This window comes from Antechinus flavipes, chromosome 6 (genome assembly GCF_016432865.1).
Source record: "Antechinus flavipes isolate AdamAnt ecotype Samford, QLD, Australia chromosome 6, AdamAnt_v2, whole genome shotgun sequence".
Classification (NCBI taxonomy): Eukaryota; Metazoa; Chordata; class Mammalia; order Dasyuromorphia; family Dasyuridae; genus Antechinus; species Antechinus flavipes.
In genome coordinates, this window is record NC_067403.1 from 201,866,305 (window position 1) to 201,884,125 (window position 17,821).

The following is a 17,821-nucleotide window of genomic DNA, read 5'->3' on the forward strand; positions in this document are numbered from 1 at the left end:
TTGACCGATAAACCACTTTAATCCCAAATCCCAAATTACAAAGTGTCCCTCCCCGTGTTTATAAACTATCTCTCACAGTGAAGCTCTAGTTACAAAATAACCTTCCCCGGGGCGCCCTATCGCTGGGCAGAGACCCTAGAAGGAAATGGGATTCACGCACAGCCAGATATCTGGAAGGCTCAAGATCTGCGACCCCAAATGGCTTTTCCGAAGCGCTCCAGGTGCGGCGGCCCTCGGCATCGGACCTCTTCTCACCCCCCCCGCCCCTCCCCCCAGTCCCGCCTCCTCCCGTCTCCCTTCCATATGCACACCCACTTCCCCGCTCCTCCTTTCCAGATCCCCGCCTCCCCACTCGGAGTGGGCTGGGTTGGGTCGGTGCCGGCCGGGTGGCGTCACGCTGTGAAGGAGACACCCACGTGCGGCATGGAGGCGGGAGGCTGGGGCCGGGAGGTGGACGCTGGCAAAGTGATAAGCTGGGGACCCCGGGTGGAGCCCAAGACCGCGCCTGGGCTGTGACGTGGACTCCTCCGGCCGATCGGTCCCGCGCCGCAGCCGACTTCGAGCCACAAGGCATCGGGGGGAGTCTTCCTGCCAAGTCCCTTCTTCCCGCGGGGATGCCGGACGTCGGCCCTGGTAACCCGGAGACCCCTCCGGCGGTGGGGAGCGCCGAACCCAGCGCTCTGAGCCAGCTGCCCCACTACCAGACCTACAAGCGGCGATGGTTCTTCCTTGTGGTCGTCTCTTTGCTCAACTGCTCCAATGCTATGGTGCGGAGCCGGGGACGCGGGGGGCGGGAGCAGGGGAGCCGATACCCCAGGATCGGGAGCTGGCTGTCCGGGCCTCTCCTCACGGGAACCCCAGAGCTGGGCGGCGGGCGGGGCGGAGGCACCCAGAGACTTAGTCCGATCGGAAACCAGCCACTTTTGTCTCATTCTATTCTGTGGGCTCTGCAAGGAAGCAGGAACTGAAGGGAGTCGTCAGGCTCAGACGAGGAGAGGGGGAAACCGAGGCCCAGAGAGGGGAAGGAACGTGCTTGCTGGACTGGGATCCAGGCTCTCTGTCTCCCAGCTGTGGGATGGAGGAGCGGAGGTAGTCAGTCATCTGCTGAGCATGCTAGGATGTGGGAGAGGGCAGGAAGCCCCCGGAAAGACTTAGATGTGGGACTTGAATGTATCTTTGTTAAGTTTCCTTCTGAAGGGCAGCTAGTTAGTTGGTGCAGTGGATAGAGCACCAGCCCTGAATTCTTGTCTCAAACACTTAACACTTCCTAGCTGGTGACTCTGGGTAAGTCATTAATCCCAAGCAAAATAATAATAATAATAATAATAATAATAATAAATTCCTTCTGGATCTAATCTGGACCTGTGAGGAAGCTCCCAGTGCTATTGCTGATCCCCTAACTATCTTGCAATTAGAAATGAAACTCTTATTGAGTTGCCTAAGGACAACTTATCTTTATCTTAAGGAGATTGAGAGGCTACTACTACCTTCTTTCTCAGGGTCACGTAATCACCAACTATCAGAAACAAGCCTTGAGTCCAGGTCTTGCTGACTCCAAAGCCATCTCTCTGTCCACTATACTATGAGGCTTGTGTAGTCTGAACCAACAGTTCTTCTTTCTAAAAACCCAACTTAGATTATTGGCCATCTAGGAAACCTCCTGTTTCCCTGGTGGTTATGACCTTTTGCTTCGGGTCTAACACAGGTCTTTGTCTTGTACTTCTCTAATGCAGTGAGGCAGCTGGGTGGCTTTAGACACTTACTAGCTATGTGACCCTCAACTAGTCACTTGAACCCTATTTGCCTCAGTTTCCCTGATTGTCAAATGTCAGTTTGTCAAATCATAAGATTACCTATCCCTTGTGGTTGTTTAGAGGATCAAATGACAATATTTGTAAAACAATAAGGTAGTACAAAGGATGGAGCCCCGGGCCTGGAGTCAAGAAGACTTATTATCTTCCTGAGTTTAAATTTGGCCTTATTATTAGCTGTGACATTGTTTGCCTCAGTTTCTTTGTCTATAAAATGTAAAGAAAGAAATGGCAAAACACCCTGGTATTGTTGCCTAGAAAACCCGAAATAGGGTCATGGGGAGTCAGACATGACTGAACAACAACAAAATGTACTAATCTTGTGATAGTATGACAGTTCTCCTTTTGTCTTTTTTTACTAGAATCCATGAGAGTAGAGGCCTAGGCTTATTTATACACCCACCCAGCACCATGTTAGCTATATATTAGGCATTTAATGGATATTTGTTGTGGGCTTGGGGAACCTTTATAGTCAACCTTTAGCACAAGTGAGGAAAGTTTCCTTCTCTCCCCAGTCTTGCCATAACTTTACTGGATGAAATTTTAAAAGGATCTAATGCATCAGAATCCACCCAGCAGGGCTTCTTCCAGTGGGGATGTGTGTATGAGGGGTGGGGGATATGTTGATTTTTTCCTGAGCACTGTGGGCATTGTATGCTGGGGAGTATATCAGAAGGCTGTCAGTGCCTGGATCTTGCACATGTTCTATTTCCAGAGGAATTTCACCCTAACAATAGAGCTTTGTCATATCTTGGACGGTCTCAACTTTTTCTCTCTAGGACAAGGATCCTTTCCTCTTATAGGATAGAGCAATGCAATATACTAATAGAGCAAACATTTTTATCAATCACATACCAGCTGTGCAAAAGATATGCTAAATCACATCGGGAGTTTAGATGAGATATGGCTGTTGCTCTTAGATGAGATACTAATAGAGTGATAAGACACCACCTCAGTATACATACAGCTTAGAGAGTTGTAAAAGTGCCAAAAGGGCGGTATTGAATTGGAGCTGGGGTGCTGAGAAGAATCCAAAAAAAAAGAAAAAGAAAAACTATCTGGAAAAAAAACAACTGGGTTTTAAAAGGCAATTAGCAGCGGCTAGAAGAAGTGGATAGAACACTGGCCCTGGAATCAGGAAGACTTGAATTCAAATGGCCTCAAACACAGCACAGTTATTAACTGTGTGATCCTGAGCAAGTCACTTAACTCCAAATTGCCTGTGGGTTTCTCCTGCTCCCCCCCCCCCAAAAAAAAAAGGAGCAATTAAGAACTGAATTGATAAAATGGAAGTGGTTAGGGAAAGGTGAAGAGAAGAAATTCTAAGACTAAGGAACAGGATAAGCACAGCACAAAGCCATATGGTAAATTTGCTTGGGGAACAGGGTGCAGTAGATGGTCAGAAGTTGTCCATTACTAGGAATCTGCAATTAAAAAGGTAAGGGGAGAGACCACTAATCAACACTAGCATTTCCTACTTAAGCACTTCTACTCTGGTCTCAGAATCTCCCAAGCATAAACTGACTAGGGTGTCAGGAAGTTTTCCATCTGTGTGTGAACAATATACAATAACTAAGAAAAGAGAGGACATTCTTTCATTCAGGTCATCTACCTCTGTGACGCTAAACTAGTCACTTGACCTAGATAGTAAGGTAGGCTTTTACTAGGGTTTGGCATTTAGCAAAGAGAGCTGATAGAAATGAGAGATGTACAGTTAAATAGTCAGGGTTCTTGGTAAGTGGTTTGCATATCAGAGAGAGTGAGGAGACAATGAGCCATAGGCAGAAATGGGGTGAAGTTAGAAGAGCATATTGGGGGGAAAGACAATAAGCTAATTTTTGGACATGTTGACTTTAGGATGCTGATGGTATAGCCAGGTGGAGATGGATTAGAGTAGGTCTATTATATGCACTGTTAATTCCCTTGTTCTAAACCTTGGGACTCCTGGTCCAAATCCTGTTCTACCCACTCTGTGCTAGCAGATTTTATCAAATGCTTTTATTGAGATGATCATATGGTTTTTGTTTGTTTGGTTATTGATATAGTCGATTATGCTAATAGTTTTCCTAATATTGAACCAGCCCTGAATTCCTGGTATAAATCCTACTTGGTCATAGTGTATTATCCTGGGGATGATTTTCTGTGATCTTTTTGCTAATATATTTTTTAAGATTTTAGCATCAATATTCATTAGGGAGATTGGTCTATAATTTTCTTTCTCTGTTTTTAGCCTACCTGGTGTAGGTATCAGTACCATGTCTGTGTCGTAAAAGAAGTTTGGTAGGACTCCTTCAATCCCTATTTTTTTCAAATAGTTTATATAGCACTAGAGTTATATGTTTGATAGAATTCTCTGTGCTAGCAGATAATCCTTGCTCTCCCCTGTGCCCACCTTTTCCCCTGGCCTTGGCACATCTCTTGCCCTGCCCCATTCCCTGTTCCCACCTTATTTGGGATTCTGTGGAATTGACTGATTCCATTGCTGTTATTTACAAAGAGGCATCCAACTCTCCAAGATTTATTTCCTCCACACCTGGCCCTCACTGATACTATCAACTTGGCTTCCACATGGATTAATCAACTAGGAGTGGTGCCAGAGTAACTAGGGCCATTCCACCTGCTGCCCAATTGTCTTCGCCCTGGATAATAACAAGGGTGTGGGGACAGAATTTCATCACTGAGAGTTCATGAATCATTAATCCTTTTGGAGTGTTTGGCTAGGCAGTGCTACTTATTCTTTCTAAGACTTTGTTAGTTTGCTACTCAGAGTCAGAGAATGTGTCTAACTGTGACTGGCTTTCTCCTCTTTGCATAACATAAACTCCAAGCTAATCTATCATTACTTTTTCTCCCAAAAGGTTTCTATTTTGTCCTAAGACTGATTTTGGAGCTAAAGGACCTGGATTCATATGCTGACTTTGCTGCTTTTTCTTGAGTCACTTAACCACCCTAGACCTAAGTTTCATCATCTGTCAAATAAGTGGCTCAGATCTCCAAAGTTCCTTCTAGCTAACTGCTTGAACTATGAGTCCATTCGTCTTCAGGACAGAAATATATTGTTGTGTCATGCAATGTTTTCATTGGCTGTTCACCATTTTTGGAACTCTTCCTCCGCATTTCCATTTCCTAGTTTCTCTGACTTCTTTTAGGTTTCAGCAAAAGTCCTGCCCAAAGTCTTTCCCAGTTCTTAATACCTTCCTTCTGAGATTATCTCCTCTTTATATCTGATTTATACAAAGTTGTTTGTATATTGCCCCTTTCCCATGAGATTATGAGTTCCTTGATTGACATAACTTCATGTACTTATCTAAGTAGTATATGTCAGGCACATGGTGTTATTCATTTGTTTGAGTCATGTCTGACATTTCATAACCCGCTTTGAGGTTTTCTTGGCAGGGAAACTGGAATGGTTCGCCATTTCTTTCTTCAGCCCATTTACAGATTAGGAAATTGAGGCATATAATGGCTTGCACAGAATCACATAGCCAGCAGAGGCCAGGTTTTTCTGACTCCATGCTCAGTGCCACCTCGCTGCCCATTGCCTGACACATAGTCAGTGCCTAATAAATGCTAGATGACTGGCAGGCTGTATACACCTTTGATTCTGCCCCTAGGATATTCTTTCTTCTTTGAGTCTTGGGTCAAGTACTTTGTCCTTCATTTCTCTGCAGTGGGAATCTCATTCATTTGCTCCACTTTGTCACTTTTACACGGATGACTCAGTTCTGAGTCTGCCTCTCCAGTTCCCTTAGAAGATTTTCCTACATGATGTAAAGAGTGTAAGATTCGAATACTTCTGATCCTTACTTGCTACTGTGTCTACGAGTAGTTAGTTATTCATTAGACCGCGGTTTTCTCATGTATAAAATGAAGGGCTTGGAATAGATTACCTATAAGGCCCTTTCTAGTTCTGAATCTATCTTATGTTTTCTACCTTAATTTGCCAGATTTGCCAGATGGAAGAAAGCTTAATGGTACTGGAGAATGTTTAACCTAGAGAAAAGAAGACTTAGTTGGGGATGGAGTGGGGAAGACACAGTAGCTGTCTTTCAAATGTCTGAAAGGCTGTTATGTGAATTGCATGGAGGCACATTTTGGTTCAACATAAAGAAAATGTTTCTAACATTTAGAAGCAGCAAAGGCTGCTTCTAAATATGGGAGTTAACCCTCAGCCCTTTAAGGGCTGAATGGCCTTTGCTCAGAATGTCATGGAAGGATTCCTATTTAGGGAATGACTCAGAATTTTTTCTCTCTCCAAATCAGTTGTCCTCTTAACTTCCTTGTTTCTTTTGATGGCACTACCAACCTTCCAGGCTCATTACCTCAAAATCACCTTTGACTCTTCCTTCTTCCTCTCTTCTCACACTCCGTTGGTTTCTAAGTCCAGTTGTTTTCATCACCACAATTTATCTCATATCTATCCCTTCCGTTCCCCTCGGTTGCTCTGTTTCAGGCCTATCACCTCACATCTGGACAACAGTCATCATGTTAGTCTCTCCCTCTTCAAACTTTCCCTCTCATGATGCCAGTTGGAAAAGTCAGTTCCCTGGCACTCTCAAAAACCTTTAAGTTGCTTCCCACTGACTAGAATAGAATTTAGCTTGGCATCCAAAGCCCTCCATGATCTATTTCTAACCTCCCACTTTGTCAGCCTGCTCTCCCACTGTTTCCCTACAGAAACCTTTCAGCCATATTAAGCTCCTCATTTCTCTTTACCTTCCAGGGTTGTTTTCTCTCCTTATGTTTCTCCTCCTTCAGAATCCTTGATTGGAGTGCCTTCACCCTCTGCTTTCCCTCTCTGAATCCTGTTTATTCTTCAGGAGCCAGATTGTCCCACCATTTCCACGATGCCTTCCATGGCCCAGCCACTGAACCTAAAACAGAGGCAGATTGGCCACTCAATAGGTAGGCTATAGTAGCATACTACCATGTGGTTGTTAAGGACCCTTTCAATGGTCAGGTTGTATTACGCTGTAATTCATAAACAGCTGTCACTGATTTCCATTAAGCCTTTGCTATGTTTCAGACCCACATTGACACTGAAACAGGAATAAACCACATTATACAGGCAACAAGAATTTTGGATTTGAAGTCATGGAACCCGTGTTAAAGTTTGAATTCTTCTGTTTTCTGTGTGACCTTACTTTTGGTTAGTTACTCTCTCTGGCCCACAGTATCCTCATCTACAAGATGAGGAGGCTTTGATCTCTGAGGTAAAACCTGGATCTAAATATGTGATTCCATGTCTGTCTGGCCTGTGGTTATTTTCCCTTTTTGAGGAAGATATGTCTTTGACCCTGGATGTATTATTGGTCCATTCATAATCTTCCTGGGCTCTGCCTCCTTTTCAATTTCTCCCATCCCTCCCTCTCTCCCATGTACACCAGCCTCCCAGGAACAGGACCTCATGGCTAAACAGGATGAAAGTTTTCTTGGAAAATCGAACTTCTAAGGCTCTTTTCTCTTTATGTTATATTTTTTAATTTTCCTTTTGTATTTTTTTAAATTTTAAACTTAAATACAAAATGAGAAAAGAAAAAATAAACATTGCCATGTACACAGCAGATCATAAAAGAGGATTCAATGTAAAACAATGAATTTCCATTTGAAGAAAATGTATGTAATAAACATTATACCTTGTTTTCAAAGCTACCTAGCTTTTCTTTGCTTTCTTGTTGGTTTTCTTTTGTTCTTTGCTGTGCACTTTTAACTTTATTTTTTTTTCGTCCTTCCTCCCACCCAATTAAGCTTGGAAATATATATGTATGGGTAAATATATGTAAATATATACATATATGTATATATACTCATATATATATATATATATGTAAGACCAATGCTTATTTCTTCCTATCATTTGAAGGTAGATTGTATCTCCCTTTATAAGTCCAAGTCTTTTTATGTTTTTTAAAATCATGCAACATTTCATTTCTTACATCACAGCAAAATTCCAACCCAATCACATCTTATCTGAGAGATTATCTGTGAAGGTTCCCTGCCACCAATTTTCTGCATTTCTTCTATTCCTGGCTACATAGGTTTTATTTATACAAGAATTTTTAAATTTAAAATAATTAAAATTATCCTTTTTATATTTCAACAATGTTCTCACCTTATAATATAATTTAGAGTCTGATACTGATGAATCTACTTCCTTTATATCGTTTTTTTCCTGGTTTCTTTGACCTTTTTCTAACTTAGTGAAATAATTTTTGTAATATACTTGGAATGGCTTTCAATAATTAGATTAAATAGGTAAAGTTGTCATTTTAAAAATTATATTAGTTTTATCTTAACCACGAACAGTAAATATTATGCCAATTATTTATACCTGAGTTGATTTGTATAAAACATATTTTATCTTTATGTTCATATAGTTCCTGTCTCTATTTTAGGAGATATATGCTCAGGTATTTTATACTGTCTAAGTATTTGGTAAGTAAATGGTCTGAAATAATATTGAATAATATTGCTGATACATAGGGTAGTTTTTAAATTTTTCACTTTTGATTAAATCTAATTTAACTTTGTCTGAAATCATGATTACCATTCCTGCTTTTCTACACACTAAATTCTACTCCTGCCTTTTATTTTATCTTTGTGTATATCTTTTGCTTTAATAATATTTCCTGAAAGCAACATATTGTTAAATTCAATTTTTTAATCTATCTGTTTTATCTGTTTTTTTAATCTGTTTTATCTATCTGTTTTTTTAATCTATCTGTTTTATCTATCTGTTTTTTTAAATCTATCTGTTTTATTGGGAAATTCATCACATTCACATTCTAAGATACAATTATATGTTGTAGATTTTTTCCTTCCTTTTCCCCCCTCACCATCCTAATTTATTACTCCATTTATCCAATCCCTCCTCATGTCTTTGCTTTTACTTCTATTAATGTAATTAAGTTGTAGTCCCAAGATATGGGGAATAATGCCCCATGCTGCAGGTCCTTCTTACTGTTACTTTCTGAAGTCTGTCTTGGACCCAACTTTGGGCTTTCCTTTCCACTCCTAAGCCCCAACCACAGTGTCCAGCATATGATCTTGCCCCTGCCTTGCCCTTTTATTCTTTAACCTAAGAGCCCTTCCTTACTCCCAACCCCAGTCTCCTTGCCATCTTCTTTCTTGCTGAATTTAGAAGCTTTTATATCCTTCTAGATATGTATGATGTTCTCTCTTTAACCCATTCCCCCTGAAAGTAAGGTTCTAGCACTACCCACTCTCCTCTCTATAGCTTCTTGTATATCAATTTTTCCTTTTATGCTCCATTTGTATGAGACATGTATTCCTTTTGTTTTCTCCCTACACATTTTTTAAAATTCACTTTATCATACTTAGTTCAGTCTAAGCATTTCTTTCAGACTACCCAAATGATGATGACAATCATAAAAGTACTGCTAATATTGTCACATATACGAAGTAAATAATTTGACTTTATTAAGTCCCATATAACTGGTCTTTGATGTTTACCTTATATTTTTCCTGAATGTTATGTGTCGAATTTTCCATTAAGTTTTGCTTTATTTTGTGTCACAAATACCTATAAATCTTTCAATTTGTTGAATTTTTTTTTTCATTCAGGATTATACTTAACTATTCTGGATAATATAACCCCAGCTCTTTTACTGTACAGAATATAGTATGCTAAGATTTCTGATCCTTCAACATGGTAGCTGATAGATAATTCTTATTGTAGTGCTATGATATTAAAAAGAAAAAATTTCCAGTTCTTTCTCCTTAACCTGAGAACTTTGAAACTTGACTATGATATTCCTGTAATTTTTCCTTTTGGGATCTCTTTCAGGTAGTAATTGGTAATTTTAAAAAAATTTCTGCTTTGCCTTCTTGTTCTAGAACTTTAGGGGAATTTTCTTGATAATTTTTTATCATATTGTTTCAAGATTCTTTTTTTTAATCATAATTTTCAGGTAGTCCAACTATTTTTATATTATTTCTCCTGGATCTGTTTTCTAGATCCAGAAAGTGAAACAGTTGTTTCACTTTCTCTTCTATTTTTTCATTTTTTAAATTTTGCTTTGTGATTTCTTGGTATCTTAGAATGTCATTTGCTTCCCCTTGCCCAATTCCAATTCTCAAGGAATTATTTTCTTCTTGATTTTTTGATTTTTCCATTTCCATTTGATTTATTTTCTTTTCATTTCCTTGGATTGCTCTTATTTTTTTCCCCTTCAGTCTCTCTTCTTTGATTTTTAAAGTCCTTTTTAAATTATTCCAATAACTCTTTTTGTGTTTGGTTCCATTTGGTTTTTCTCATTGAAAAAGGACAGACTTTTTTTTTTTTTTTTTTTAGCTCCATCATCTTTCTCTAAATATGAACCCAGGTCTTCTCTATCCCCATAGAAACTCTCTGTGGTTGGATTCTTTCTCCTTTGCTAATCATATTTATTTACTTATTATTTTATTTTCTTTTTAGCCAATATTAATGTAATTAAGTTGTAGTCCCAAGGTATGGGGAATAATGCCCCATGCTGCAGGTCCTTCTTACTGTTACTTTCTGAAGTCTGTCCTGGGCCCAACTTTGGGCTCTCCTTTCCACTCTTAAGCCCCAACTAGTGTCCAGCACATGATCTTGCCCCTGTAGTCCCTCCTGTGATTGAAGCTACAGCTGTCCTCCCTGGCCCAGAACTGAAACCAGAGATTCTCTTCTCCTTCGAGTGCCCACATCCACCCGGGTTATTGCCTTTACCAGGTGTGTGTTAGCTTCTTCTCCCTGCAGCCACAACCCAGCATGCATTTGTTCAGTACAGCTGTGCTTGGCAGTGGAAACAGTGGAAAGCCCTTCAGTCTTCTCCTATTCAGACATCAGACCCCCACACTATTAGGAGAAAGTGTTTAAGGCTGAGGGTCTTTCTTGACTCAGCTGCCCCTAAGGCTTGTTGCCTGTTGATTTTGCACAATTGGCCAGGAAGTTTTTGCACCAGACCTCAACTCCTGGTCTTTGCTGGACATATTGACTCTGGAGAACAGCTGCTGTACCCCTTGTTTATTTCTGCTGCTCTGATGCAATATTCTGTCTCTTTTAATGGAGGAAATTTGAAGAGCCAAGAGTTTTCTGATCTCCTCCAACATCTTTCCAGCTATATTATGTTTTGTTAAGATTCTAATACCTAGTTGTCACCAAGAAATAAAGTTAGCTTTGATGTTAAAAAAAAAAAAAAAGAACAAATAGTTATCCAAAAGTAGAACTGGATGGGAGGTAGTGAGCTCTCTAATCCTGAGTCTCTTTAAGTGAATTTCTGTTTGGTTTTGGATGGGTTTAGATGAATTCTGTGGTCCTTTGTGGTTTGAGACCATGTGATCTGATTCCATATATAGCATTATTGGCGGCTATTAGCATAAACATGTTAGTCCTCTCTGGAGAAGATGAATTTTAATGGGAACCTGGACTAGATTGTGCCTTAACCTGAAGTAATGAAGTACACATGGAAGCGTTTCAGGCACAATGACAGGAGAGGAGAGCATATGATCTTTCTCCTGTGGCCACTTGGATTTTTCTGGTGCAATTCTAGTTCCTGTGTTGCTCTCTGTCTCTAACAAGAGAATAGAGATTTAAAAAAAAAATTAGTTAGTTGACATATTTTTACTGAGTTCCTCTCTTTCACGTCCTGCTCTTTGCAAGGTTAAGCAGTGGGGAAAACAGGAAAAGGAGTACATTTTGTTATTTTTGCCTTTATGGGTCTCTAACTTTCCTTGTATGGGAAAGATGGGATCCATTGTGAACATGGGCTTACCTGTTGGATATGGACAGATGTCATGTAAAGGAGGAGAAATCAATTTGAATTGGCTGCCTCTTTCCCTCCAACCAATGCTATCTCTTACTTTCCTCAGCTCCCTTCACTTGCTCAAGTGCAACTTCCTATGGGAGATCTTTCCTAGATTCCTCTGTTCCTCAAATTGTTAGGGTTTCTTTCTTCTAGATCCCAGCTTCTTAATCCCCATATGGGATCACCTAATTGAATGTAGGAGGTCTCAAAATTATGATTTATTATGTATTGATGTTTTATACCTATTTTATTTATCTATATACTCAGGGACACAAAATTTTCTTGGGCAAAAAGGGGTCACAAGAGGCAAAGTTTAAGAAGCCCTGCTTTAGATAACTTGATATTTGCTTTGTATAAATTTTGTATTTACTTATCTATCTCTGATGGAATCTATCAACCAATAAACATTACTAAGTGCCTACTATGTGTCAAGAACTGTGCTAAACATTGGATTACAAACAGAGACAAAAGGCAAACTTTTTAAATAGGGGGCCAGTTCACTGTCCCTCAGACTGTTGGAGGGCCGGACTACAGTAAAAACAAAAACTTTGTTTTGTGGGCCTTTAAATAAAGAAACTTCATGGCCCTGGGTGAGGGGAATAAACATCCTCAGCTGCCACATCTGGCCCGTGGGCCGTAGTTTGAGGACCCCTGCTCTAAGGTATAAGGTAGGAGATTGCATGCAAACAAAATATATACAGAGTGAATGATGTACAGGATAAAAAGGAAATAATTAAAAGAGGGAAGGCACTGGAATTAAAAGGGGATACTCTATTTACTCGAGGGCAGGAATTTTTTCCTTTTGGTTTTATTTCTTCAGAGCCTTCACAATACCTGGCACCTAGTAAACATTTGCTAAATGCTTGTTGGAGTGAGTTGGGATGGAATTGATAGGAAGGATTCATGAAAGTAGGTGTTGAAAAATATATAGGGCAGGAGCAGAAGAAAGAGGAGGACTGTATTCTAGGTTGGGATGGGGCAGTGAAGTGCCAGTGGGCAGTGAAACCAGTGAGACTGGATTGGAGGGAACATGTTGGGGAATACAGGGAAGCAAGTTTGGATAGCCAAGAAGAACAGCTAACATTTATGTGGCTCTTTCAGGTTTTCAAAGTCTGCTACAGATACTGTCTCATTTGATCCTCACAACTGCCCTGAGTTAAGATATTATTATCTTTTTATTAAAGACAAGGAAACAGGTTCAGAGAGGTAAAATGATTTTCTATGGGCTCCCAGCTAACAGGTGTTCAAGGCTGGATTTGAATAGAAGTCTTCCTGACTTCAAATCAAAGCTCTTTCTACTAAATAGTAGTGTCTCCTTAAAGGTAAGGTAAGGCTAAGTTGTTGAGTGTCTTAAATGTTTTTCTTCTGCTCATAGATTGACATAATTTCATGTAATTATACAAGTATTTTTTAATTGCAAAGAGGAAATCACATGCCTCGAGGGATGTTACCAGGCAACAAGACTGGTCTCAGAATCACAGACTATCAGAACGGGAAGGGACCTTAGTGACATCTAGTCCATTCATCTGATTTTATAGATGGGGAAACTGACCCTAGAGAGGAACTTTGTTTGCCCACAGTCATGTAGCCCCCCAATGGTAGCCCTGGGATAATACCCAGGTTTCCTGTCTCTCAGATCAGTGTTCAGGAAATGACTTCATTCCTCAGAGCAGAAGGAAGCTAGCGAGGCAGCCATCACCTCCAAAGGGGCTCGAGAGAAACTGATGCTTTGAGTTTTGTTTATTTTTGACATACTGCCAATAAGCAACACTTCCCCCTTTCACTTCACTTGTCAGGAATACATGCCCCACCACTTCTCTGCTCTCCTTATCATTCAACAGCAAAAAAGGGAAGTAACTTTCTTCCACCTTTTCCTTCCTTTCCACTTAAGGTCTTTTGTAGAGCTAAAATCTGATGGCTCTGCTACTTCTCTAATCTAACCTTTCCCTAATAAGCTCATTATTGAGGCAAGGCAGTAGGGTGAGCAGTGTCCTGCAAAAGGGAGATTGAAAACCTGAATTCTTGGTGCCAGTAAGTCACTGTGTAACGTTAACTTTTTTCCACCCTGAGGCAATTGGGATTAAGTGACTTGCCCAGGGTCACACAGCTAGGAAATGTTAAGTGTCTGGGACCAGATTTGAACTCAGGTCCTCCTGACTTCAGGGCTGGTGCTCTATCCCCTGAACCACCTAGCTACCCCACTGTGTAACTTTGACCAGGAACTGACCATCCCTGTCTCTGTCTTTGCTCATCGATTGCTTGCTTGGCTGAAGAATGGCCAAGCTTCCTAATACTTAGATTCTATTCACTAATCACTAATCACACATCTTGTGACGATAGGTGAAGAGAAGGAAGCTGAAAGCCTTGGAGATTTATAAAGTCACCCCTATGTGTGAAAGATCTTTAATTTAAATTTTAAATTAAATTTAATTTAATTAAAATTAATTTTTTAATAAAAAATAAATTTAATCAAAAATAAAATTAAAATAAATTTAAAATTTAATTTAATTTAAATCTTGCTTTCAGGGACAACAAGATAACTCCCGGAGGAGAGGAGTTCAGATCAAGGGTGATAATGTGGACTCAGGGCCAGCCCTTTCTCCCCTATGGATTCATTTGATCTCTGTGCTGATCCCTGGGTCTGCAAGGTCTGGCTCTCTGAACTTCTCTGGGAAGTCCCATCTCCTTCTCTCTGCCTAGAATGTCCTCCTCCCATCTGTCCCTCTATATCTTTGGAGTCCCCAAGCTTCACCTGTTCTAACATTTCTTTGGGCTTTGAATTTATAATCCCAGGATGAGAGTGCCAGCTCTTTCAAAAGGCCTTTCCCAGTTACTCTGCTTATTAGGTATGCCCTTCCCTGTACCCCTGCCCTCAGTCCTACACACACACTCCATGGGTGACTCAGCCCTGAGGGAAGGGCGTAGGCTTTGAGATGATGAACCAGTTCTCTTTGGGTCTGCTGAGTCATCAGCTTTTCCTGCTGGTTTGTCATCTCCAAGCTTGAGCTCTTTAGGACTTACACCAGTTATTTTCAGTGTGTCCTACTCTTTGTGACCCCATTTGGGGTTTTCTCAGCAAAGATACTGGAATGGCTTGCCTTTTCCTTCTCCAGTTCATTTTACAGTTGGGGAAACTGAGGCAAACAGGGTTAAATGAGTTGCCCAGAGTTGCATGGACAATAAGTGTCTGAGGATAGATTTGAACTGAGGAAGATGAGTCTTCTTGATTCCAGGCCTAGTGCTCTATCTACTGTACCACCCAAAACCAACCAAATAAAAAATAACTGTGCTGTTTAGGTCTGGAAGCCTTCCAGTTGTATGTATCCTGTATTTGCTTGTTTTTGAATTGCTATTCTTCCCTTCCACCAGCAGAATGTAAGAACCTTGAGAGACCTGTCTCATTTTTTGTATTTATGTCTCCAGTATCTACCCACAAATGCCCCGTACAGAAGGTGGCCATAACATGCTGCTGATTGAGTGGCTTCCAACATTTCCTGGGTCAGATCCTAACTCTGACACCGATTGTGTAATGAGGGGCGAATGGCAACTTCTGAGCCCTAGTTTCTTCATGGTAGACTAGGTATAATTACACCTATATCATCTCATATGAGATAATGTATGTAAAGTGCTTTGCAGACCTCAAAGAACCAGAGAGATGCTGACTATGACTGTATTGCACGAAGCCTTCCTGCTGTGCCAGTTCTCGGGAATCTCTGCCCTCCTAAATTACATAGTCTGGAGGCCAGCCCAGGAAGGCCTCTTTCTCTGTGCTTTTCTGCTTTTCCTCCCTGCTTCTCTTTTATCCCCAGACTGGGAGCTTCTTGGGGGCTCAGACTTTTTTAGTGTCTCCCAGGGGGAGATGCTTTTCCTAAGTGCAGGTGATCCCAGAGCCTTTCCAGATCAGTGGCCAGTGATGATTTCTGGCCTTGGTTTGGCAGTTGTGTTTGACTCTAGCACCCCCAAACCTTGGATGCTGTTTAGTGTGCAGTAGACATTGCTTTTTGACTCTAGTCTTCTTCTTGGGGTATCCCTCACAGGCATGGACACCTGCTCTTGAGCTCAATCTGCATTTCTCCCTCACCCAGGCTCATGAGGCTCTCCTTACTTTGCAGCTTTGGCTGAGTTTTGCCCCAGTGGCCGACAAAATTGCTCACTACTTCCAACTATCCATTTCGGAGATTAATTGGCTGTCGCTTATCTACCTGGTGATGTCCATCCCCTTTGGATTAGTTGCTACATGGATCCTGGATTCTTTTGGACTCAGGTTTTCAGTGAGTACCCCTTTTTTCCTTCTACAATTTTCCATTCTAATGGTTCTGATGTGTGAGTCCCTCCGACCCCTTTCACTGTGAGCTCCTAGGGGCAAGGGCCATTATTATAGTCCCTCTTCCCCTTCTTTCAGGGTCAAGTGTATAGATGGGTGGAGGAGCCAGGAGAGAAAATGGATAAATATGGCATACTTGTGTATCCCCCTGAAACTTCTATTTGGGTTTTTCTTTACTCAGGGATTGTAAAGATATTAACCTTGGTTTAATGAAAAGATTTGGAATCAGAAGGCTTGGGTTCAAATTTGACCTCTGACATTATTTGTCTTATTTAACTTGAAGTTGTTGGACTAAACTAAGTCTCTTTTAAATTCTTAGCTCCTAAGAAAACAATGGCATTTTTGTTCCCTCTACTCAAAGTCCTCGCCAAGTCCAGGGCCTCTTCCAAAGTCACAAACTTACCTATATGTGGAAGATGTAAGAATACTCAGTTTCCGAGGAGTTTGATGACTTGCCTTGCCCAAGTAGCTGGTAAATATCTCAAGTGTGATTTGAATCCAGCTTTTCCTGATTCCATATACAGCATTCTATCATTGGGTCAGGTTCTCTCCTTAAATGTTACAAGACTTGGGAAAGATGGATCTGTGTGCTTAGGTCCAGAGCATCCCGGGCTTCCTAGTCTAGATAGAACTTGGATCAAACTAAAGAAGGTCCCTGTTGTACGTTGTCTCTCTTTCTTACAGACGATCCTGTGTGCTTGGTTGAATGCCATTGGGAGTGCCATCCGGATTTTCCCCTGCCTAAGCATTTTGAACAATTACTATTTCATATTCTTTATGGTTGGCCAGAGCTTGTGCGCCGTGGCCCAGGTCTTGGTCATCTTCTCTCCAGCCAAACTTGCAGCCTTGTGGTTCCCAGAACATCAGCGAGCTACGGCCAACATGATCGCCACCATGTGTGAGTATGCTCCTGGGCTGGACAGGAAGGTGCACTGAGAAGGGATGTCAGTCAGTGCATGAGCAGTTGTTAAGAGCCTACCTTGTGCCAGGGACTGTATTAGCCATTTTAGCAAAATTCAGTCCCTGCCCCCGAGGAGCTCACAATCTAGGGGAGGGAAGGAGGAGGGACAGGAAGCAATAAGTAAATATGTTCAAATGACATCCTGTATACAAAATAAATGGGAAGCACTAGAATTAGGAGGAATGGGGAAAAGCTTCCTGCAGAAGATGCGATTCTAGGTGAGTGAGCAGGATCAAAGGGTCAGCTATTGCTATTCCTTAAGGTCTATACTGAGGGTGAAGGCTCATGATCTCTTAAATAGGACATTCTAACCACCAAGAAGAAAATATCTAAAACGTCAAATTAAAAAAAAAAAAAAACACTTTACAATTGAGCTTCTTGGTATCTGTCTCTCTCCTAGCTACCTTGGACATTACAAGGCCATGTTGTTGAAATTACATCTTTCATCCCGATGTTTTTGCACAAGCTGGATCTTATGCTTATCTTTGTATATATATTATACTATATATATATACACACATATATATATAGTATCTATTTCTATATATTGTATATATTTTTAAACTTTTTTCTTTTTGTTGAGGCAATTGGGGTTAAGTTACTTGCCCAGAGTCACACAGTTATATTGTATATATTTTTAATAAACACATAGATACTTCTTGTTTTTCTTCATAGAATGTAAGCTTTCTGAGGGCAGGAGCTGTTCATTTTTGTCTTTATGTATCTCCCTGAATTTTCTGTTTGGATTTTTATTTACTGAGGGATTGTAAATATGTCAACCATGGTTTAGTGAAAAGATTTGAAATCAGAGGGCATGTGCTCAAATTAGACCTCTGACATTACCTGTGTTATATAACCTGAGGTTGTTGGATTAAATGGTCTTTAAAGTCCCTTCTAAATTCTTGGTCCCCAAGAAAACAATACCATATCTTTGTAC

General features: G+C 40.8%; 1 protein-coding gene across 1 annotated transcript in view; it reads left to right on the forward strand.

Annotated features, from left to right (window-relative positions):
• The first annotated feature begins 331 nt into the window (after window positions 1–331).
• The window catches only part of SLC49A3 (solute carrier family 49 member 3), a 53,424-nt gene continuing 35,934 nt past the window's right edge, over window positions 332–17,821 (forward strand). Inside the window, exons 1-3 of the mRNA XM_051964441.1 lie at window positions 332–767; window positions 15,712–15,870; window positions 16,608–16,821. Coding sequence (XP_051820401.1) covers window positions 615–767; window positions 15,712–15,870; window positions 16,608–16,821 — 526 coding nt within the window. The 5' untranslated portion in view covers window positions 332–614. The remainder of the gene's footprint in view (window positions 768–15,711; window positions 15,871–16,607; window positions 16,822–17,821) is intronic.